The sequence below is a fragment of the Anomaloglossus baeobatrachus genome, chromosome 8, assembly GCF_048569485.1.
Source record: "Anomaloglossus baeobatrachus isolate aAnoBae1 chromosome 8, aAnoBae1.hap1, whole genome shotgun sequence".
Lineage (NCBI taxonomy): Eukaryota > Metazoa > Chordata > Amphibia > Anura > Aromobatidae > Anomaloglossus > Anomaloglossus baeobatrachus.
The window spans coordinates 14829401-14854620 of record NC_134360.1 but is presented as its reverse complement, the minus strand read 5'-3'; the positions used below and the strand labels follow the sequence as shown (position 1 = coordinate 14854620).

The 25220-nt window shown below is 47.0% G+C and overlaps 1 protein-coding gene across 3 annotated transcripts in view; it reads left to right on the top strand.

The window, feature by feature from the left end:
* TASOR (transcription activation suppressor) overlaps positions 1-25220 on the top strand; it is a 191335-nt gene that overhangs the window by 128870 nt on the left and 37245 nt on the right. For 2 of the 3 annotated variants that reach the window (XM_075321320.1, XM_075321318.1), the window contains 5 exons: positions 5050-5173; positions 8441-8500; positions 21969-22825; positions 24267-24389; positions 25008-25167. In XM_075321320.1, coding sequence (XP_075177435.1) covers positions 5050-5173; positions 8441-8500; positions 21969-22825; positions 24267-24389; positions 25008-25167 — 1324 coding nt within the window. The remainder of the gene's footprint in view (positions 1-5049; positions 5174-8440; positions 8501-21968; positions 22826-24266; positions 24390-25007; positions 25168-25220) is intronic. The other variant, XM_075321319.1, reaches the window with a different exon arrangement.

Here is a 25220-nt window from a genome sequence, read left to right as displayed (position 1 = left end):
ACAATACTTGTATCTTTGTGATTTTTCTTGAACGAGAGTAAAGCTACATTTTTAAGTAACATGTAATTTACTTTTTGTTCTTTGCATTAATTCCTGTGAAGCACCTGCAGGGTTAAAGTTGTTGAATGTGGTTTTGAGAGGCCTATTTGACAGAAAATATCCCATAAAGTGACCCCATTCTAAAAACTGCACCCCTCCAAAGTCACTTCAAATGTGATGTGGTTCCTAAAAAATGTTTTTGTTGGAAAAATGAAATTTCTGATAGACTTTTAACCCTTCTAATGTCCTAAATAAAAAAAAAAAAGTTGTTGAAAAAAGTGGTGCTGTTCTAAAAGTAGATATTTCATGTTATTTATTAACTATTTTCTGTGACCGAACTCTCTGGTTTAAGGGCAGAAAAATTCAAAGTTTAAAAGTTGTGAAATTTTTCAACATTTTTGACAAATTATCCTATTTTTTTTTCTTTAAATAAATGCAGAAAAATTCATCCTAAATTTACAACTATCATGAATTGCAATGTATCACCAAAAAAAAAAAATTCAGAACCACTGGGATTCTTTGAAGCTCCAGAGTTATTATAAAGTGACACTGGTCAGATTTGTAAAATTTGGTCTGGTCATAGAGGTCGAAATTGGCTCTATAATTAGAGGTCAGTTGGCCCCGCAAAGGCTTTTCGGTCTCCTAGATGACAAAGTGACTGCTCGCCTGTTGTTGAAGCCTATAAGACCAAAGGTAACTCTGTCCTTTTGGGTTACCGCTTATTCTGCAAGGGCATTTGGGGCCTTCTGGTCAGTTAGCTATGAGGCCTTTTTTATTTATTTATTTATTTATTTTGTCTAGTTTGCAAGGTATCTCACTGGTCCTTTGTCAAGTTCTTTAAGATTCACTCTCCGCCTTCTGCCAGTTCCAAATTGTGTCGTAAGGTGTTTCGGTCATGCGCACTATGAAGCCGGGTGTACGCGTCCTGGCTTCAAACTGAAGTAGTGCGGATGACCCAACCTCTGGGGTCATGCACACTGAGACGAAATCCGGCGTCAGACACGATGGCGGCGGAGAGGTGAGTGAGATAATCCTCTGACGCTGCACATTCATTAGCATGATAGCATACAAATAGGGGTGTACTAATATGCTAATGGGGGCGATCAGCCAGGGGATCAAACGCCCTTTGGGACTAGTGCTCTCGCTCATTAGCATACGGTAAAAGATCTTTAGGAATACTTTTTCTATAGATCTCTTTATCTATGCTAGTATATACAGGGACAGTGAGGCAGGGATTAGCAATATGCACCTAGAACTGCTCGTGGTCCTGGGTGTACGTTGCACCTGACACGTTCCCTTTAATGTCTTTCATGGGTTCAAATCCTGATGGTTCCTGGCGCCTTCTCATTACAAAATTTCACTTTGTGGGCTGCTGTCCAATTGCATTTGTCACTAAACTATAAGAGTTAGCGTCATGCCTGGGTATACAGGGTATATAGCCCACTTGGCAGAGTGTATGTGTGTATATATATATACTAGAAGGTGGCCCGATTCTACGCATCGGGTATTCTAGAATTTACGTATTGTGTAGTTCATGTATGATTTTTGTTATATATATATATATATATATATATATAGATGTTGTTGTGTGTAGTTACCAAGTGTTTGTGTAGGGCGCTGTACATGTTCTGGGTGTGGCGGGGGGTGAGAGCGGTGTTGTATGTGTGTTGCGTGTGTTGCGTTGTTTGTGGAGCGCTGTGTGTCTGTAGCGTTGTGTGTGTGTGTGTGTGTGTGTGTTGTGCGGTTTGTGTGTGTGTGGTGTGTTTTGGGGGGAGGTATGTTTTGAGCAATGTGTGTGTTGTGCGGTATGTGCGTATATTTGTGTGTGTTGGGTGTTGTGTGTGTGCAGCGTTGTCTGTGTGTGTGGGTGTCTGTGTAGGGCGTTGTTTGTGGTTCCCAGTGTGTGTGTGTTGTGCAGTGCGCGTGTGTGTGTGTGTTGGGGGGAGGTGTGCACCTTCCATCGTGCTCCATCCTCCATGCTGCGCACCCCCTATCGTGCTCCATCCCCCATGCAGCGCACTCCCCATCGTGCTGCATCCCCCATGCTGCGCACTCCGAAACGTGCTCCATCTGCCATGCTGCGCACTCCCAAACGTGGTCCATCCGCCATGCTGCGCACTCCCAAACGTGCTCCATGCGCCATACTGCGCACTCCCAAACGTGCTCCATCCGCCATACTGCGCACTCCCCATCGTGCTGCATCCCCCATGCTGCGCACTCCCAAACGTGCTCCATCCGCCATGTTGCGCACTCCCCATCGTGCTCTATCCGCCATGCTGCGCACTCCCAAACGTGCTCCATCCCCCATGCTGCGCACCCCCCATCGTGCTCCATCCCCCATGCAGCGCACTCCCCATCGTGCTGCATCCCCCATGCTGCGCATTCTCAAACGTGCTGCATCCGCCATGCTGCGCACTCCCAAACGTGGTCCATCCGCTATGCTGCGCACTCCCAAACGTGCTCCATCCGCCATACTGCGCACTCCCCATCGTGCTGCATCCCCCATGCTGCGCACTCCCAAACGTGCTCCATCCGCCATGCTGCGCACTCCCCATCGTGCTCTATCCGCCATGCTGCACACTCCCAAACGTGCTCCATCCGCCATGCTGCGCACTCCCAAACGTGCTCCATCCGCCATGCTGCGCACCCCCCATCATGCTCCATCCGCCATGCTGCGCACTCCCAAACGTGCTCCACCCGCCATGCTGCGCACTCCCAAACGTGCTCCTTCCGCCATGCTGCACACTCCCAAACGTGCTCCATCCGCCATGCTGCGCACTCCTAAACGTGCTCCATCCGCCATACTGCGCACTCCTAAACGTGCTCCATCCGCTATACTGCGCACTCCCCATCGTGCACCATCCGGCATGCTGCGCATTCCCAAACGTGCTCCATCCGCCATGCTGCGCACTCCCAAACGTGCTCCATCCGTCATGCTGCGCACTCCCAAACGTGGTCCAACCGCCATGCTGCGCACTCCCAAACGTGGTCCATCCGCTATGCTGCGCACTCCCAAACATGGTCCATCCACCATGCTGCGCACTCCCAAACGTGCTCCATCCGCCATGCTGCGCACTCCCAAACGTGCTCCATCCGCCATGCTGCGTACTCCCAAACGTGCTCCATCCGCCATGCTGCTCACTCCCAAACGTGGTCCATCCGCCATGCTGCGCACTGCCAAACGTGCTCCATCCTCCATGCTGCGCACTCCCAAACGTGGTCCATCCGCCATGCTGCGCACTCCCAAACGTGCTCCATCCCCCATGCTGCGCACTCCCCATCGTGCTCCATCCCCTATGCTGCGCACCCCCCATCGTGCTCCATTCCCCATGCTGCACCAGCATCAGCCTCTCTGCCCGCAGCATCAGCCTCTCTGCCCGCAGCATCAGCCTCTCTCCTTCTAGCCTCCCCCAGCATCAGCCTCTCTCTTTCTAGCCTCTCCCAGCATCAGCCTCTCTCCTTCCAGCCTCCTCCAGCATCAGCCTCCCTCTCCCAGCCTTCCCTAGGATCAGCCTCTCTCCTCCCAGCCTCCATCCTCCTAGCCTTCCCCAGCATCAGCCTCTCTCCTTCCAGCCTCTCCCAGCATCACCCTCTGTCCTTCCAGCCTCCCCTAGCATCAGCCTCCCTCTCCCAGCCTTCCCCAGGATCAGCCTCTCTCCTCCCAGCCTCCGTCCTCCCAGCCTTCCCCAGCATCAGCTTTCCCCTCCCAGCCTCCCTCAGCATCAGCCTTCCCCATCATCAGCCTCTCTCCTTCCAGCCTCCCTCAGCATCAGCCTCCCTCTCCCAGCCTTCCCCAGGATCAGCGTCTCTCTTCCCAGCCTCCGTCTTCCCAGCCTTCCCTAGCATCAGCTCAGCCTTCCCCAGGATCAGCCTCTCTCCTCCCAGCCTCCGTCTTCCCAGCCTTCCCCAGCATCAGCTCAGCCTTCCCCAGGTTCAGCCTCTCTCCTCCCAGCCTCTGTCCTCCCAGCCTTCCCTAGCATCAGCTCAGCCTTCCCCAGGTTCAGCCTCTCTCCTCCCAGCCTCCGTCCTCCCAGCCTTCCCCAGCATCAGCTCAGCCTTCCTCTCCCAGTCTCCCCCAGCATCAGCGTCCCCCTCCTAGCCTTCCCCAAGATCAGTCTCTCTGCTCCGTGCCTCCTCCAGCACGCCGTGCTCCTCTGCCGACACTCACACACCCGATCCCGACACTCACACACACCCGACCGATCGCATACACTCACACACACCCGACCGATCGCATACACTCACACACACAGACACTGACGATAACGCACATACGCGCTCACAGTCACAACATCCGGAGATACCACATGCTTCTGGCCATGTGATCCTCCGTCAGGTCCTGGAAGCTCACAACACAGTATCGCCGCCGAGAAGCAAGCGATATCACCGGATGCTGTGAGTATGTGGATGCGATGTGTGTGTGAGGTGTGTGTGAGGTGTTTGTGAGAGTGAGTGTGATCTGATGTGTGTGTATGTGTGTGTGTGTGCTGTTATGTGTTTGCGTGAGGATCTCCGGCCGGTGCAGGACCTTGATGTGCTGGTAACTAATAGTTACCAACGTATCCCGTCCCCCGCTCGCACGGGAGCCCACAGCAGCATACGGCGGTGGCGCACGCTGATGTGGGCTCCTGGGGGGGCCCTGGGGGGGGGGTGCTTGGGGGGGCTTGGGGGGGGGTGTACAGTACTCACCTAGGATTCGTGGCTCCGTGACCGTGTCAGTGGGGGGGCGCAGCCTGGGCGAGCGGCCAATCCGTGTGGGGGGGCGGGGCCATGGCGAGGCCAGCGGCCAATCAGCTTTGTGTCACTGTAACGACACAATGTCACCGGAAGGACACAATTTTGAAGCATGACAGACAGACAGACAGAATAAGGCAATTATATATATAGATATCGCTATCATATTATTGTTTTAGCGTTAAACCTACAATTTTACTTTTAAGTACAGAAATCCGGTCTTTCCTAATACTTTTTTTTTTTTTTATAATTTTGTTGCTTTCAATTTGTTTTTAGGGACCGTATTCGGGCTATGCCAGTCCTTGTCCAAGCACGCCGACAGAAGAACTTTATTCGCAACAGAATTCTAATTCAAGCAACGTGGATTCTGAAATGCACTGGAAACTGATCCCAATTACAGGTAGATCGTCTGCTTATTTTTAACTTTTGTGTTTGCTTGTGTGCGGTGAACGTTTTTCTAAACCAGTCACATTAGGCTACATATTAATGTATTGTAACAAATTAAATACATTTTTTTTTTGTAAAAAATTCTTTATAACCTACACACATTTAAATGGAGCCTTTTTTTTATTTTTTTTAAGCAGCAGGACTTATACCCATAGTACAATACTATTAAGAATTTTTCCTATTCGTAAAATCCAGTTTTTACATTAAGCATAATTTATTTTTTTTTAGCCTACAGATAACTATATCACAAAATAGAGTACACCCCTTATATTTTTGTAAGTATTTTATTATCTTTTCATGGGACCACACCGAATATCTGACACTTTGATTCAATCTACAGTAGTTAGTGTGCAGCTTGTATAACACTACATTTGATGTCCTCTGTCTAAATAACTCAACACACAGCCATTAATGTCTAAACCGCTGGCAACAAAAGTGAGTACACCCCAAAGTGAAAATTGCCAAATTATGCCTTTGGTGTGAATATTTTTTGTGGCCACCATTAGTTTCCAGCACTGCCTTGCCTCTCTTGGGCATGGAGGTCACTAGATCTTCACAGGAGCTGCTGGATCCTCTTCCATCCATGACTACATTATTGAGCTTGGGGATGTTACAGACCTTGCGCACCTCCACCTTCTGTTTGAGGAGGCCCCCGGAAGCTCAGTAGGGTTTAGGTCTGGAGACAGTTGGCCTGAGTTTCTTCAGAAAGGCAGTGGTGGTCTTGGAGGTGTTTGGGGTCATTATCATGTTGAAATATGAACAGAGGGGATCATACTCTGCTTCAGTATGTCACAGGACATGTTGTCATTCATGGCTCTCTCAATGAACTGTAGCGCCCCACAAACCCACCCCCCGCAGCCGGCAGCACTCATGGGGTCAAACCATGATCCTCCACCACCATGCCTTACTGTAGGCAGGACTCACTTGTCTTTGTCCTCATCACCTGTTTGCCGCCACACACGCTTGACACCTTCTGAACCAAATATATTTATTTATCTTGGGCATTGAAGCAAGGCACTCTGGATCCATTCCTGCTAATTTCACAGCTTTATTACTCCTGGACATGTCATAAAGAAGGTGTGCAAATATAGGCTGCAACTGAGTGTACCAGCCACGACCATGTGCTTTATGTGGGCATGTCCATTAGTATACTTTAGCTCCCTTTAAGACCAGCGCTTAGGACCATTACTTGACATCTTACATAAAATGATAAACTTTGCCCCATAAACCCTATTCCAAACTAATTTTTGTTTAAAGGAGCTTAACTGTTGTGTTTTGTTTTATTAACCCCTTCATGGCAGATAACGTTCATGTAGGTTATTGGCTGCTTCCTTGCCTTTTAATGCGGGCTCACGTGCTGAGCCTGCATATTTTCTTGCACTTAACAGCTGATTTAATCAGACATCAGAGGCCTCTAATAGCTCCATTATTTTTTATTTTGTTTATTTTTTATTTTGTTTAAAAAAAAAAAACACTTAAAATAAATATTTGTGTGTGTTTGCTATGTATGTACTCTGGGACTCCCATCACCAGGTCAGTTTTACCGTATAGTGAACATTAAAATACTCAGCCTGGGTAGTGTACAACAAAAACTTAACTTTTAATCAGTCGGTTAAAAAAAGCCATATTAAAAACACATGAAATACAGACAAAAATTATCGCTCAACAGATCGGTTATTCAGTATAACCCAAACGCCAATACCTATTAGAAAGTCTCATCAAAGTTGAAGTGACAGTGGGTCAATAATAAAGTTTGGCAAGTCCACTGCCCAAGTTGTAAAAAATGAACAATGGAAAATTGGACCAATCTCACCGGTATGCAGACGTTGTGTAGATGTCCCATACGAAAGGGATCCATCACTTTTTAAGATCAGAAAAATGAGGGGGGGCTAGTAATGAAGCCACACAATACCTTCTTGACGGACCACCACCACTGGCTGCATCTGCAGCATTCATGCCAGGGATACTAATAGATAAACAAAACCAAAACATTGCGGAATTTCTTTTTTTTTTTTCTTTTTCATTTCATCCAATTTCCCCGCACTTGGAATATCCCCCCCACACACACACACACACACACACACTTTTCAAGTACACTATGTGGCAGACTGAATGATGTCATTCAAAAGTACAACTTGTCCTGTAAAAAAAGCAAGCATTATTAAAAGGAACCTGTCTCCAGGTTTTTCCCTTATGAGCTGCGGCCACCACCAGTGAGTTCTTATATACAGTATTCTGGAATACTGTATATAAGAGGCCAGGCCGCTCTGTGTAACGTAAAAAAAAGAGCTTTTATTATACTCCCCTACGGGCCGGTCCGGTCCGATGGGCGTCAGTGCTCTCGGTCCGGTGCCTCCTCTGTCCGTGCAGTCACCGTCCTCCTTCAAAGCTTCGTGTGGATGATGCGTCCTACATCATCCACACAGAGGTAACCATTATGCTCCTGCACATGCGCACTTTGATCTGCCCGGCTGAGGGCACAAAATGGAGGAGGCGCTGGATCGAGAGCAGGTGTATAAAGGTCTTTATGTTCTACAGAGCGGCCTGCACTCATATACAGTATACTAGAATACTGTATATAGGGGCTCACTGGTAGTGGCCGCAGCTCATAAGGGAAAATGCTGGTGACACGTTCCTTTTAATGGAAAAATAAAAAAGTTGTGGCTCTTGGAAAAAGGGGAGGGAAAACCCCCAAACTAAAATGGACAATTGCCCGGGGATGAAGGGGTTAAAGTTTATCTGCAGGATATATGTATCCTATGGAGTCATGACTACAGCGTGAGTTTGCCTGGACTATTCGGCTCTATACTGTACTCTTCATGTGGTTTTGTGTTTTTGTTGTGCTGTTACCTTTTAGCTGCTTGTGTATGATGTTAACAATATGTAAGGCTGCTAGGAGCTTTTGTACGTTTTCCTTCCCTGTCTACCCACCATGACTTTATTTATACAAGTCTTTGTGCTGGATCTGGACTATTACCAATAAAGGGACGCAAAAAAAATAAAATTGGAGGAGGGGGTGGGAGTTTGCTCTTGCATTGTATAACATCAAAGTTTGTGTGTACCTGTCATTTTTAGCATCTCCATCAATCATTCTTCCACCTCGTAAAGCGAATATAAATTGTAGTAGTTGGGTTGCCAAACTCCTGATTGTAACCTATTGGATTCTATAGACTAGACCCTAGATAAGAATCCATGATTTCTAACTACTGGTTTCCCCCAGGAGAGGAAGGAAGAATACCTGAGGATCATATTGGAAATCTTAGAGATGAAAAACCACAAGGTGAGGAGAGGAATGTGTGTCATCCAAACTTATGTATAAAGCATTGTTGTAACTGTAGCATATGCGGAAGCCCTTTTTGTCCATGGTTCCATACGTCTTGAGGTCGGAGCAGTCTGGTTTTGCAGAACCTCTACTAGAGAAAAAGTGTTGGTTATATAAGCATTTCAGAGCTTCCTCTAGGAACATACTGCTGTGTGGTTGAGAAATTGTTGCTCTTAGATTTTGAGGTCAGAGGGGTTACCGTACAGACCAAGCATTGGTGCTGCTTTTTAGATTTCAAGATGTTCATGTTAGATAAAAAGAATAAAAAGTTGGTATGTGAGAGTTAGGTGATGTGACAGGGGAGCCTGGGGCCCGATCATTTTCAGTCCCATGGCTCCATGTGCAACTCGAGTGGCCACACTCTTGGAGTCCTTTTTTTTAAATATTTTGGTAAGAAAAACGGTAACAATCCTCACTAGAAAAAAAAAAAACCTTTACAGATCATTTCATCATCATTACACTTTGTATGTGTGTGTGTGAAAATCTCATTTCAGCAAAGTAAAAATGGTGTAGTCTTAATTTTCAATAAAAAAAGGGCAGTATCTACTGCAAGGCAAATATTGGAGACCCAGAATGTGCTGCTCGGCTTTATCAAGTACACCGCAACATGTTACCATTTCAGGATGTCTTATTACCTATGGCAGTTTCTAAAAAGTGGATGGTAATGGTTACCTGTGCACATGACTTGCTTAATAGTAAAAGGTAACAAGCAGGTTGCAGACAAAATCAGTAAAAGACTGAAGAGCGCTTTTTCAAGCAAAGAACTTTATTATCAAAAGCTATGTACAGAGATTGAAAACGAACATCTGAAGGGCGAAACCAGAAAGGCATACCGAAAGATCAAAGAGAAAGTTTCAACCAAGAGCCAGAATGTTGAAAGACACCACCAGGAAAAAAAATGAACTGAGCTACAATAGATCATGGAAAGATCGAAAAAATACACGGCGCATCTCTTCAGGAAAGACTTGGTGATACGGAAAGAAACGGACTGGAAATGATCACGAACTGAACATCTAAAGAGGGAGGGGTGAACCTGAGGTTTGCTGATCTGAGTTTGGGTTCAGAAACAGACTTCCAAAAACCAACGTTCAGGTTCGAAGTTTGAGTGAGTTACGAGTGCAAACTACTCAAGTGAGCCGCGCTGTACTTGAGTATGAGTGATGCTCAGCCCAGTGTGAACCGCTTGCACTGATTGAACGGCTCACACTGGAGGTAAAATCTGCGTGATTAGATGTAGTGTGCACAAAGAAAATGAAGATTTGAAAAACCCGGCCCACCCTTCCCCAGAAGGGTTCTGTTTGTGGAGCAGGTGGATGGAGCCGCGAAATGCCCAATTACTGACTTCCATTGAGGTTCAAATCAAGTTGGGGTCAAAAACCGAACCTTTTTAAGGTTCGAATGTACCGAACTTTCAAAGGTTCGCACATCTCTAATCTTGAAAGACTAAAGGCTGCTTTACATGTTACAATTAATTGTGCGATCGCATTTGCGATCGCACCCGCCCCCATCGTTTGTACGGCACGGGCAATTTCTTGCCCGTGTCGCACATTGCTGTAACCCCCCGTCACACGTACTTACCTTCCAAACGACCTCCCTGTGGGCGGCAAACATCCATTTCCTGAAGGGGGAGGGACGTTCTGCATCATAGCGACGTCACACAGTGGCCGGCCAATAGAAGCGGAGGGGCGGAGATGAGTGGGACGTAAACATCCCGCCCACCTCATTCCTTCAGCATTGCTGGCGGGACGCAGGTAAGCTGCAGGTCATCGTTCCCGGGGTGTCACACGGAGCGATGTGTGCTGCCTCGGAAACTATAAACAGGACGTTTGATTTTTAGAAAATGAGCGACGTGTCAACGATGAACGAGAAGGTGAGTATTTCTGCTCGTTCATGGCTGTCACACGCTACGACATCACTAACTATGCCGGATGTGCGTCACTTATGACGTGACCCCGCTGACATCTCGTTAGATATATCGTAGCGTGTAAAGCCCGCTTAAGTCCCTTAAAACACACTTCTTTAGACTAGCCTATCACCTCACCTCACTCGTGTAACTATTCCCATTCTGCCCTTTACAAAGTTTTATTCCTTTTCTTGTCCCCTGTATCTTCTGGTTGCATTCCTCTTCATGTACATTTGTACACTCTACATGTATTTATACACATGCTGGCTGGCGACCGCTTCATGCATCTGTATTTGAATCCCCTATTAGATTGCTTGCTGGACCATATATGATAAGCTTTTTCCCCCTCCATTTTACCTTTTGTGCCTCCCCTATTTTCTCATAGATTGTAAGCTTGCGAGCAGGGCCCTCACTCCTTGCCGGTATCTGAGTTTTATTATTCTGTAATTCTCATATTGTCTGTACATGTCCCCTCTGAATTGTAAAGTGCTGCAGAATATGTTGGTGCTATATAAATAAAAATTATGTTGTTGCTGCGACAAAGCTTCTGTATAAAAACAAAGCACCTGGATGTGACAATATTCCAATAGAACTAATAGACTTATGAAGTAGCAGTTGATATCACATGTTTGGGTCAACTGTTATGGACAATTGGACAACTTGTTCCATCCCCATAGTGATGTAATTAATCTCTCTAGACCTGCTCGCTATGTTGACAAGGTGTTTGAGAGAGAGAGTGGACTTTTACCACCTATTGGCACTTTGCGCCCTATTTTGCTTGAGAGCAGCCTCTTCTACTCACCGTTCTCTTATTGTTCACTTCTTAGCAGCCATTTCTGCTGGCACATCTCTGGCTCCTGCGTTCCAGCGGCAGCTAGGTGGCTGGAACGTCACTGCTGTTCGCTGCTTCTGGGTACTGGTGTCTGTGCCCTTCTGCATCCTCTTTTTTTCATTATGTTTGTTGCCAAGTGCTCCACTCCTGTCAATCCTCAGTTTTCTTGGTTGCCTGTGCTCCGTACGTCTGTGACCATCAAATAAGTTTAACACGCTCTTCAAGGTCATTTTCAGCCTAAGTCTGCAAGTCCTGCAAGGTGTGGTATGAGCAATTACATCAAAGCCAATGTAGAAAGTTCTGGACTTCTCTTACTTTCCATCATGAGTTCTCACGCCTTGCAGACAGGGCAACAGCGAATTGTCTTGCATACGCATTGCTTAGATCATCCGTGGCTGATCCAGCATCCAAAAAAGACCTTTGGCATTCCCGTCATAGAAGGAGGCATATTGGCCTGGATGAAATAGTCTGACTTCACTTGGGCAACGTACACTCTTCTCCAAAACAGTAGATGTTCTTTCTCAACCATCTGTGTGATCTCAGAGGTTCTTCCTCATTGGGGAGTTTTCTTCCCACAATCATGACAAGACGTCCTCCCATTTTTCTGATTTTATAGACAACCTTTATTTAAGCTAAAACTTTCCTCGACAGCCCACTCAAGACCATGAAAAACTCCTCTGAATTAAGTTTTTGTTTTTTGTGGTTTTTTTTTTTTCCCGTTCCTACTCAAAACTTGAGTGAGGATACGTTTCTTTCCTTCAGATACATCTGGCTTGCCCATATGGGCGATGCTCAAGTCAGGGACGTATGGTAGTATTCCAGGGGTACAAGAATCCTCCTGTTTCTCCAAGCAGATTTGTGAATGAAATGGTTACATTTTTCTAGTTTTAAATATATTTCTGAAAAATACTTGAATAACCTTTCTCCTAGATTATCATCTGTGTTTCCAAACGTGTTCATTTCAAGGATTGAGCAACATTTGTCCTTTACCGGATGGGAGTTATAGCTTTTTAAATACAGATAAAATTCCCCTTTGTAGGACAATGACTTTAGGGCAATGATGGGAATGCCCAAACCACTATATTCTATGTCCAAGGTTAAACTATTTATGATCTTGGACGTGATTCAGGTGCCTGAAAGACTCCACTAAAGATAATCCATCACACCAAAAATGATCGTGATTGCCGAATCATTGTTTTATATCAATTCATATCCCAATAGTTATGAAACTGCTGTGTAATTTTATGTAACCAGGTCCCCTATAAAAAAAGACGGAGCTGTTAGGGTGAACTCTTAACCAGGGTTCACATGTTGTCTACTGCCTGACCTAATTGGTGTAGATCAAGTGCATGCGTAAAATAATTTACACCGGACAAAAGGTCAGATGTGAACTCTCTTCTGATCAAAGCAAAATGGCACTGACAAACAGAGCCATACTCCCTCTTATATAGTCTAGGGGCGTGGATATGTTGGGATGTGCCCATTTAGTGGTAATGTTCATGGGTGGGTTAATCAATGAGCAGATCTGTGGTGATGCTGATGGGCAGGTCTATGTCATCTGGGCGGATCTGCGCTGATGTTGATGGGCAGGTCTATGATGTCATCGGGGGCCATCTTGGATACCTCTGATGACTGACTTATGTAAGGCAAATCGACACACTTCCCACAATCCCCTATGTCAAGAGGTTAATCAAGTATTTGATAAAAAGGCCCTCCTCAACAGACCTATGCTACAAATGAAACTCTCGAGACAATCTGGTGTGTGTCTTTTGTCCGTCTTCAAGTTTGAAATATACAGAAATCTCAGGTATATATACACACAGATCTCTACCTGGATATATAACTAGTCTCAGCGAGAGAACTTTCTTCTTTAATTCCAGCCTGAACTGAACAAGAAAAAGCAGCATCTCAAACGGAAAAGTAAAATTCCTGGGGTAAATGAGCCTTTGACTCGCAAATATTTTCTCTCCGGGAAAGGAGTGCTTTTTGGGGTCAGCCTTTCTCTCAATGACTCAAAGGACTAAACCTTGCATGTTTGCTTTCTCTCGAGCCATTCACCTTTTTCCCAGGTTACTACTCGCGCCTATTCACTGTCCCAAAAAAGCATTTCTCAGATAGGCTCATCCTGAATTAGAGGCTCAACACATGTGTGTGGGTTTGAAGATTTCCCGTGAAATCCTTAATCTTTGTAGTCTTCTTTCAGTGACGTGACTATAGACCATAATTCGTCTCTTCTGTGGAGATCCAGGATGTGCATCTCCTCATGCTAATTATCCGATCACACCAGCAATTCCTTTGCTTTGCTGACCGTTCTCTTCATTTTCAATTTGTTGACTCTTGGAAGCCCTCAGGGTCATCTTCAAAGGGCACTGGTCATGTCCCAAAACACTAACAGCAGATAGTGTTAATCTGAAGATTAATAGCATTCCAAAGCCATGTGGCCGCTGCACTGAAACTCTGACTACCTGGAGGAAATTATCTTTATATGAACCCCCCCCCCCTTTCCTCCCACCGGCAGCCTCTGGCTATCAACTGTAGAGGTGTGGCCAGCGCACCTCCAGCCACCGTTTAGTACATGGAACAAAACTCCTTCAAACCCCCTCCCTCCCCGGCAATGAACCGGCTCTGTAGTGATACAGTGCTTAGCCGGCGGTCTGTCAGTGCTGGGTGTGGTTGAAGCCACCACTCAGTAGGTGCTGAGCAGGGACTGATTCCGCTCCTCCCTGACTGAATACCTGGAGAAATAAAGTTAATTTCCTCATTATCATTTTCCAGTGCTTGAAGGGTGTAGGGGCAGGATGGTGTCTGTTTTTGAGGAAGCTCCCTATGCCCAAATTCACACTTGTCCATAATGTTTCTGTGGAATAAGTCGGTGGACTACTTGGTGTCTCCCTATCAAAGTCCCCTGGGATCTCCAGTGGTGGCTGATTGCCCCTGTTCTGCCCTGCTGTAAGTCCCTTCCTCACTTTCTATTGAAAGGTGGTGACTGTCATTCTTTTGGGTTGAGCCAATGGCGTTTGCCCAACAAAACATTCAGGGTTTTTTAGTTGCTGGACCAGTCTTGACTCCAGATTTTTCTCCTGGAGCTTAGATCGATTTTCTTCCTCTCTTCTGATCCCACCTCTTCCATGTTACGAAGATTTGCGCCCAGACTAAAAACTCAACTCTGGTGGCCAAAGTTAACGACCACTGGTAGCCCATCTGCAGCATTGGAAGCCTTCACTGGGTGGAGCTTCACGTTCCAGCACTCTCCGCAGTCTACATATCTGGGGTGGACAACTGGGCTGCAAACTTTCTCATCCAAGATATCTTCGCTCCAGGAGAGATGGCTAGAGAATTTGTCAACTGTGCCATCGCTACGGAACTCCAGACATGGATCTTTTTAACGTCCCTCAACCAGAAGGTCCCAATTTAAGGCTTCAGGACATGCTGTTCACTATATGGGTAAATAACTCTTTACCCATATATTTGCTTTCTTTTCGCTCCTTTTTTTTTTTCCCTTTCTTTATCGTTCCTATGGGAGACCCAAACCATGGGTGTATAGCTTCTGCCTCCGGAGGACACACAAAGTACTACACTCAAACGTGTAGCTCCTCCCTCCTAGCATATACACCCCCTGCTAGCCAGTCCTAGCCAGTTCAATGCTTTGTGTTTCAGGAGGTCACACACACATGCATTTTCTGATTTTTGATTTTTGATTTTTTTCTTTGGATCAAAGATTTGGAAGAAAAGCGGGTCCAGTCTGGACTCCCGGCATGTCCCTTCTCACCCCACTGTGTCGGCGGTGCTGTTAAGGTTGATTTTATAAGGGTGGAGCCTTCACATGCCGCGCTCCTTCAACACCCTCTGAGAGGCTCTGGTTTGAAGTGGGAGCCAACACGGTTCTCACTGCTTTGCAGGAGACCGGTCTCCATCCACAGCCCTGTTCAGGATCCTGTCGGACGGAGCGCTCATCCCCCAGGGACCTGGCACCTGCGTCTCACAAGCTAAGTACATGAGACGTTATTACCACAGAAAGTGGTCTTTCCAGGGGTCCTTTATACTTTATTTTGTGGGGAGAGTGTGTTTTATGTTTGTGTTAACATTTCCGGCCGGTTCTCCAGTTTTCACTGGAGAACCGCGCCGATGGTGCCTGCACGCCGGCCGCATGTTTAAATCTAGGCCCCGGCTTCGCCTGAGGCCTAGTTTCGGTTTCCACTGCCTCTGCTTGTCAGTCACGCAGAGAGACAGGATGGCTCCGCCCAGCGGCTGTGCAGCACAGGGAAGGGACACTCCTCACTGAGGAAGGATTCCCTCCCCTGTCTACCTCATTTGCCGCTCTCAGAGTAGGCCCCGCCCCCTCTCCTCGCTCCGGTCGCCATTTTCTCAGCGTTCTCTGTGCCTGCATAGGCACAGAGATTCCACATTGTGACAAGTGGGGGCCTGGGCTGAGGGACTGGGGGCACAAAAATGTCTATTAAACGGCCTAGCAGCTACAACCTCCGGTTTGTGCAGCTGCTTATTTTATCTGTTATATACTCTGCTGGGGGCCGCTCTGGTCAGAGCCCCCACCTCTGCAGCATGTCTCACATCAGAGCAAGGCTGCAGGGCTGTGTTTATTTTGCACTGTATGAGGACTCGTACGGCCTGTACCGAGCACATAGACACAGGAGACGCAGAGTCAGCCTGGAGGCTCATCAGTGGTCCCTCCAGCTGCTCCGGCTTCGGTGGCTGAACCCCCGGTTTGGGCAGAATCCGCTCTTTCCAGGGGATGACCGTCCCAGACTCTGCGGAGCATGCATTAGCCCTCTTCTCAGGGTGTTTCTGCTGCTACTCGCTCAGCAAAGCTCACGGAGGACTCTCCTTCTGGTCTCAGACCCCGTCCTCCTAAAATGGAGACGCAGGGTCCCCTGTCCTTCCCCGTCCCGCAGCTCTGATTCACGAGCTGACTCACTGGACGAGGAGGATGTCCCTACCAAGGGCTCGGACGCTACTTTATGTACCATTGATCTGTCCGAAGGTGACGCAGATGCTAATGATGGGATTGCGTCCATTATACTTGTACTGGACCTCCATCCGCCTGTATCAGGGGAGCACTCCCCGCTGGCAGAAAGGCATCAGTATACCTTAAACAGAACAAGGAGTGTGTTCCTTACCACTCTAGTTTTCAGCCCACTGTGTCCAGGCCCACAGCCTGTCCTGTCAGACCCCAAAGCGGAGTTCTGATGACTGTTTCTCCCTCCCACCAGTGGTGGTCAAGGAGTGAGCTAATTCGCCAAGGGTGGTCCCTCCGGTGTCTGGACTTTCAGCCAGGATAGTTGTATCAGTGGCTGACGGCACCTCTATAGGGATCCCACTGTACATTACTTTTGTACTGGACCTTAATCCGCCGGAGTTACCTTGCCTAAGAGAACAAGGAGTGTGTTCCTTAACCACTCCAGTTTTTCAGGCCTCTGTGACCAAGCCCAGAGTCTGCTCTGACAGACGCTTCCCATGAAGCGTGGTTCTGATGACTGTTTCCCTTTCCACCAGTGGTGGTTAAGGAGTGGGCTCATTCACCAAGGGTGGCTCAGCCCGGGCCGTTATATCAGTGGCTGATGGCTCCTCATTTATAGTTTTGCTGTCCACCAGGTTGTCCTTCTGGCCAAATCTGTTTAGGGGCGGCAGGAGCTTCGTTCTCCTCAGCTTTATAGCAGTGCGGGCTTTCGTAGCCTCCTCTGCTTCTCTAGAGGAGATGCGTTCCCTCACAGGGACTCTATGCCCGAAATGGTTGCCTGAACTTCCAGATTCAGCCTTTTCATCCTATGCCATGTCTGCCATGCTGGAGACTCTCACCGCACCGCGGTGGCCTCGGCTACTTTCCTCGCTATCCGCAGGCTCCTGTGGCTTCGGAAGTGGTAGGCAGATGCTTCTATAGAAGTTCCTTGCTGGGCTCCCTTTTGTTGGGACCAGTCTTTCGAAAACAACTGGATGAAATTGTTAATGAAGCTTTTGGCGGGAAGAGTTCTTCCATGCCACAATCCCAAATCAGGAAACCTGTCCAGGGCAGGAATCAGCGGAGGTTTTCGTTCTTGCGTTCCTCCATCTGAGCGTTTTCTAAGCCCTCGGCCTCGTCCACTAGTTCGGCCAAGGATCGTAAAACCCAAATGGCGCTCGAAGCCGCTTCTTCAGAAACCGCAGGAGATGCTGCCACTAAGTCAGCTTCCTCCGGGCTATCTGGCCACGCCAGCAACGTCCTTGGTCGGTGGCAGGCTCTTCCACTTTGGCGACGTATGATTTTAACACGTCTCCGATCAGTGGGGGCGGGATTACTTCTCCATGGCTACAGGATAGATTGCTATCCACCCGCCAAACAGATTTTTTCTGTCAACTCCCCCCTGTTCCAAGGCCGCCGCCTTCTCACAGGCCGTGGCATTCTTGCAGGCCAATGGAGTAATTGTACCGGTTCCCAATTGGGAACGGTTCTGAGATTCTGCTTAAATCTATTCCTAGTCCCCGTAGAGGGCAGGTACTTCCGACCTGGATCTCAAGCTTTTCAAGCATGTTCAGGTGCGGCGTTTTCACATGTAGTCTCGGTCTTGTTCCGGGTGTTTTCACCGGATCAATTGATAACCCAAGGACATTCCCTAGCATCCATCGACATCAGAGATGTCTATCTGCATGTGCCAATCGCAGCTTCTCACCAGCGTTGGCTACGTTTTGCAATCGGAGTGGTCCAATTCGTGGCTCTTCCCTTGGAGTTAGCCACGGCCCCTCGAGTACTCTCAAGGTTGGGGCAGCTGTGATTAGGGTCCTGCACCCCTAGAGGTTGGCAGTGATCTTTTGCCCTGAACGGCCTTCTTGTCGGGGCTTCATCCAGTGCAGACTCTTAGCAGAGTGCCTCGCTCACTCTCGCCACGCTAACCAATTCGGGTGGCTTGTCATTCTGTCCAAGACCACTCTGACTTCGAACCAGAAGTTCACGTACCCAGGGACGCAATTCGAGACTCTGTCGGCACTTGTGAAGCTGCCCTTAGTCAAACAGTAGTCCCTCTGCTGGCGGTCGACGTCGTTCCATCAGGCACCGAATACAGGTACTGGATCATATGGTGGCGTTAATGGAAGCGATTCCCTTGCCCAGTTTCTCCTCCTCGGAGGCTGGATATTTTCCGCTGTTGGAACAAGCGAACTTCCTCCTTCCACGGGGTGGTGGCTTCGCCACAGACCAGGGGCTCGTTTCAGTGGTGGCTTCGGCCACTCTGTCTCAGGGACGCTCCTTCCTGGCCCCGTCCCGGGTGATCCTCACCAGGATACTAGTCCATCCGACTGGGGAGCAGTGTTTCTCCACCACGGAGCGCAGGGCGCTTGGACTCTGTCCGAATCAGCCCTCTGGATCAATGTGCTGGAAATCAGAGCTGTGTTTCTAGCTCTCTAAGCCTTTCACCATCTGTTGGCGGCTGGGCACATTCGAGTCCAGTCAGACGACGTGACAGCGTTTACCTACATCAACCTCCAGGGCGGCACACTCAGCCGCCTGGTAATGTTGGAGGCTCAACGCATTCTTCAGTGGACGAAGGACTCCTAGTCCACCATATCTGCAGCCCACATCCCAGACGTGAAGACTGCGAGGCAGATTATCTCAGCTGTCCATCCGCGGTCCACGATCCTCAGGTTTTTGCGGCAGACGCACTGGTGCATGTTTGGTCCCAGCTTCGTCTGTCTTACGTGTTTCACCCTCTAGCTCTTGCCCAGAATCCTGCGCAAGATCAGTAAGGAGGGCCGTCGGGTCATTCTCCTACTCCAGACTGGCCCAGGCAAGCTTAGTACCCTGACCTGCTCCATCTGTCCGTAGTGTTGCCATGGCATCTTCCGGACCGTCCAGACCTTCTCTCAAAGGGTCCGTTTTTTTCCGCCAGAATTCTGGATTCTCAGATTGACGGCGTGGCTCTTGAGTCCTGGATCTTGACGACTTCTGGTATCCCTCCTGAAGTCATCTCCACTATGACTCGAGCTCCGAAGTGTCCTTGGCCTTTTGGCCTTGCCGACCCTCCTGTCCCTTCTACAGTCCGGTCTACAGCTTAGGACTATCCCTCTTTAAGGGACAGCTCTTGGCTCTGTCAGTGTGTGCCAGCGGCGTATCATCCGGCTGGCTCAGGTGCGCTCCTTCAAGGGCGCATCTCACATTATTCCGCCTTACCGGCGGCCTATGGAGCCCTGGGACCTTAATCCGGTCCTCACGGTTTCCGGAAACCCCCCTTTGAGCCTCTCAGGGAGGTTTCTTTGTTTCGTTTTTCACAGAAAGTGGTCTTTCTAGTGGCCATAATTTCCCTCAAGAGAGTCTCTGTTTTGGCTGCACTCTCTTCTGAGTCACCCCCTTTTTTGGTTTTTCATCAAGACAAGGTGGTCTCCGTCCGACTCCGGACTTTCTCCCTAAGGTGGTTGCTGCTTCCACCTTAACCGGGGCATTTTCCCTGCCTTCCTTTTGTCCGGCTCCTGTTCATCGCTTTGAAAAAGCGTTGCATATCCTGGATCTGGTGCGGGCGCTCCGGATCTTTGTGTCTCGCACCGCTGTTATTAGGCGGTGCACCTCTCTCTGGTGCTGACCACTAGTCAGCGTAGCGGTCTCTCGGCATCTACGCCGACCCTGGTTCGGCTTAGGTCGGCCATTTCCGATGCCTACCAGTGTACTCAAGTGCCTTCCCCGCCTGGGATCAGGGCACACTTGACCAGAGCTGTCGGTGCCTCTTGGGCTTTCAAGCACCAGGCTACGGCTCACCAGGTCTGTCAGACTGCCACTTGGATTAGTCTGCATACCTTTTCGAAGCACTACTCAATGCAGGCTCATGCTTCGGCAGACGCGGGCTTGGGCAGACGCTTTTTTCAGGCGGCTGTCGCCCATTTGTGAAGTTAGGTTTGCCTGCTTCTCAGTTGTCTGTTTATTCCCACCCATGGACTGCTTTAGAACGTCCCATGGTTTGGGTCTCCCATAGGAACGATAAAGAAAAAGAGAATTTTGTTACTTACCGTAAATTCTTTTTCTTATAGTTCCGTCATGGGAGACCCAGCACCCTCCCTATTGCCTGTTGGCAGGTTTCTTGTTCCGTGTGTCTTCACCGGCTGTTGTTGTTGCAGACAGAGGTTCCGGTTGTTCCGGGTTTTACTCTGTCTCTACTTGTGGGTGGATGTCCTCCTTCAGCTTTTGCACTAAACTGGCTAGGACTGGCTAGCAGGGGGTGTATATGCTAGGAGGGAGGAGCTACACGTTTGAGTGTAGTACTTTGTGTGTCCTCCGGAGGCAGAAGCTATACACCCATGGTTTGGGTCTCCCATGACGGAACTATAAGAAAAAGAATTTACGGTAAGTAACAAAATTCTCTTTTTCTTGCATTGTCAAGACAATTTAAACAATACTAATACTTTGTACTTGCCTCATGGGTACCCTGACAATATCCAGTCGGTTGCAGATGCCTCGTGGCCTCCATCTCTTGATTGCCTTTACCAAGATTTACTATTTCATTCCACTTAAATGCAACTGAGTTTAACATCATGGCTGTGGAGGGTAAAGTGGCACCTACAATATCTCAAAATCATTCAAGGCTTGGTTTCAGAAGAGAGTTCGGAAGCGGCTTTCGCAGTCACCTCACCTGACCCCCATAGAAAAAAAATTTGTGATTTCAAGAAGGCAGTTGCTGCACACAAACCCAAGAATATTACGTTCAGGCCACTGTCAATTAGGAATGGGCTCAGGTTCCTCAGGAACGCTGGCAAAAGCAAGTGTCAGGCTGTGTCATGTTTGTATCAGGTTATAACAGCAAGAGCTGCTCTAAGTATTAAAGACCCTTGTCTTAAAGGGGGAATAATTGAGACTGCAGTATTTAGGTAATATAACAAGTGTTTTCTCCTGATTTGCTAAAATAAATTGCCACTTATCCAGTGTTAAGCTATTTACATTGTTCTTGCTTAATCTATCGAAAATGTTTGGTACATTTTGCTAATAAACCTGAAGGGATTGTCCAGGTTTTGGATGAGAGTCTGCAGTTACTCATGCAGTTTCACATGCTCTCAGGATTCTCCGGGTAGTCACATGACCAAGTATGTGATTTGCATAAATGCAGCCACGTGCCAACTAGACATGCGCGGCCTCTCTCAATTCACTTCTCTTGAGCGAACCCGCACACGTTTAGTCAGAATGTGGTCGGTAGTATGACAATCACATTTTGAGGTCAAGTTGGCCGCTCGCTGTCGGCACCGGAGATCTGAGTCCTTTATACAGCGTGTCGAGATCGGGCAGTCACATGACCACAAGTATGCGATTTGCATACATGCAGTCTTGTGGCAACTAGACATGCGCGGCCTCTCTCAATTCACTTGTCTTGAGCAACGCCGTACATGTTTAGTTGGAAGTATGAAAATCACATTCTCGCTGTCGCTGCCAGCACCGGAGAATCCTGACAGTGTGCAGTGCTCGCGCTGTGAGGAATTGGAAGTCTGCAGTCATTTTGTGACTGCGTACTTTCATTCCAAATCTGGACAACCCCTTTAATTTTGCAATGGGGGTTGAATTGTTTTAATTTCCACTATTTCAAAACACTTGCTGTGCAGGCAATTTTCACCTTTATACTTGGACGGACATATAATAATTTTAGGCTTATGTAGCTGATAAGGTTATGATCATACGTTTGTGTATTTATAGATCATTTAATTTTATCCTCTCATCATTTCTCCATTTTCAGGGTTAAGTCTCATTGAAGACCAGTCCGTGTACTCTTCACCACTCGAAGATGCTCTTCCAAACGATCCAAGAGTCAACCACACAAGACGATGCAAAGGTTCTGGATATTCCCCACTGGAAGAGTACAGGAAAGGAAGGAGACATTCTTCTAGAAGCGATAAAGGGCCTTACAGAGATCACCCAAAGAAAGGACATTTTAAAAGCAAACACTGTCATGATGGATTGATCGAGCAAACTGTGATGGAGGTGTACAACAAGTTTTCAGAACAGCTGCAGGAGGTTTTAAGAGGAAAAGATATTTCGTTTAATGCCCTCTCGACGCCTTTACTGTCTTCAGAGGACAGAGTGGTGAAGCTTTCAGAATGGCTGTCCTCTCAAGCTGCAGAGATACCGGTGCAGCAATACGTCGATGACCTACGTGTGAAGCTGGACATTGTTGTAAATTCACGTGCAACACCTACAGATGGGTCCTATGAAAGTAAAGAAATTACAGGTGCTTTAGAGCATGGACCGCAAGACGGCAGTGCAGCTGGATATACACCGAAAATAGACATTTCTCGGACAGTAAAGTCTGAGTTTGACCACAATGGTTGTATAGAGGAGGCTCCTTCCAACAAGGCACTGGATTCTCCACCACGTAAAAGTCTTGCTCCTCATATAGATACCTCGCCGTCTACTTCACAGGATGACGTGCATAATAATGTGAAGATGAAGACTTTAATAGGCTTAATAGATATGGAGCGATACAATAATTTGGTAAAGATTTTCTCTCCCATGAACAAAAACTTGAACATAAACATAGTAAAATTCTATATCCATGCAGAGCTGGACGAAAACATATTGTGTGCTGAAATCAAGGTAAGACGATTGTGACACTGGGTTGCATTTACAGGCCTCCACAAGACGTCAATGTCCAAATTAGAACTTACACACGATGACTTTTATTCTGACTGAATTGTTAATGTTACTAAAGTAACTGAGGAATGATTCTTACGTATTGTGTGTTAAATGGCATCTGTCGCTAGACAGAGAACATTTTAGGGTATTTAGAAGATGCCATTTTTTAACAAATTTGCTAAAGAGCACTACACAGAATAATGTCCTGGCAGTTCTGGCAAATAATGCACAAATGTTGGCAAGCAAGTAGACAAGGCCTTATCCATGATGATAGTAAAGTGACCTTTTTATTAATCCCTTGCTGACATCCACTGTACATGTACAGCTAAAGTTGGTAGCGGGTGTATTGGGAAGCTAGCCCAATACATTGTAAGTAATGGCCGTGTGTTACAAGGACCTGCCGCTAACAATCGCAGGTGGTGCAAAGAGCTGGTTAACTTGTCAAATGCCGCTGTCAAACTCTTGACAGTGGCAGTCACAAAGTGCCAACGGGGGTGGGGTGGGAGTGGGCACCCATTTGCATCTGGGACATGATTGTGGGTCACCAATGGGTTGCTGTGACAGCTGAGGACCTGTAGAAGACCTCCATGTCTTACACCATGGAGCTTCCTTGAATCCCTGCCTGTGGCCGGGCTTCAAAGGAGACCGTGATTTTTACCATATGCTTTATATACCACAAGCAATGAAATGATGACAGGTTCAAGTACAGTGAAAAGTAAAAGAAAATAAGTTTTAAAATATGAAAAAAAACATTTTTTTGCATTTTCTCCCTGAAAATTGATGATACAAAACACAAAAGTAATCTCGTCCTGTTCAGAAATAGTCGCTCTATAAAAATATAATAAACTAATATAATATATTATATATATAAAAAAAATATATATATATATATTATTAAATAAATTACTAAATCAATAAATACTGTAAACAAAAAACATTCAAGAACGTCAAAATCTATTATTTTTGGGGTTACTACAATACCACAAAATGCTGTAACAATCAAAATGTTATATCTATCTCAAACCAGAATCCATAAAAGTGTAATCTCACCCCCACCCCTTAAAAAAAAATAATAAAAAAGAGCCCTCAGATCCATCTAATAAAAAATTAAACTGTTACAAGTCTCAAAAAATAGCAACACAACCCCAATTCCCCCAAAACAATGGCAGAATTGCATTATTTTTTTTTACACAATTATACTGAAATTGGAATTTTTTTGCCCCCATTTTCCTGTACATGGCGTTAAAATGAATGGTGTCATCCAAAAGTGCAACTAGTCCTGCAAAAACAAAAAAAAGGCTTCCTACGTCTGTGGACAGAAAAATAAAAAAAAATATTGGATTTATTTGTTGGAGTCTGGCTTTGTCGCAATAGTAACATTTTCTCACTTTTTTGTTTCTAGAAGTACTTGATAAAACTTGGCAATATTCACTGTAACCCGGACGAGTATGTGCACAGCAGCTCCGTCTTTGATAAGCTCTTAATCATTATTCACAATGAAGACATTGAGAAGAGTATTCATACGGTGAGTTACAGTCATCTTTTGGTTGTGTTGACAATTCATTTTTTCACTTCCAATGTTTTCCAGTTCTAACCTTCTATCTTTATATGTTACCATATTTTCCGGCTTATAAGACGCACTTTACCTCCCACTGGGACGTGCTGGGGCGGCTGTGCGGGGTCTCCGGCGGCTGGACTGGCACTGCGGGGCCAGGCGGTGAGAACTTCAGATAATGCCGTCCAAAGTCGGCGCGTGCGCAGATGGAGCTCTCGGCTCAAGCTCTTATCTGCGCACACGCCACCTCCGGCCCATTGATCTCCCAGCAGCGGACTTCAGGAAAATGGCGGCCAGGGGTGTCACTTGCGCAGATGAGATCTCAGCTTGCCATTTAGCCAAGAGCTCAATCTGTGCTGACTTCGGGCGCCATTTCTCTAAAGCCCGCAGCCCTTGCCCCAGCACAGCCTACGGTTTCTGGAACACCCACCACTGCTGCTGCAGCCTCCGGTGAGACACCACCAGATTTTAAAACTGGCCCCATTTTTTTTTTGCTCTGAATTTGAGATGTGTCTTATAAACCGAAAAATACGGTAATTGTACTGGTGCATTAATTCCTAGTTTTCTTTCGCTTTATCCCATTGATAGATACCGTCCTTGACAGAATTGAAGAAGAGGTCGTGCGTCAGTTTTGCCGGTGTGGACAGTTTAGACGATTTGAAGAACCGCACGTATAATGAACTTTTTGTGTCTGGAGGATTTATTGTCCCTGATGACTCTGTGCTAAATCCAGATTCTGTCACAGCTAGTAAGTTTTCTTTAGTAGCTGCTTTTGACCCAAATTATTTTGAACCAAATTAT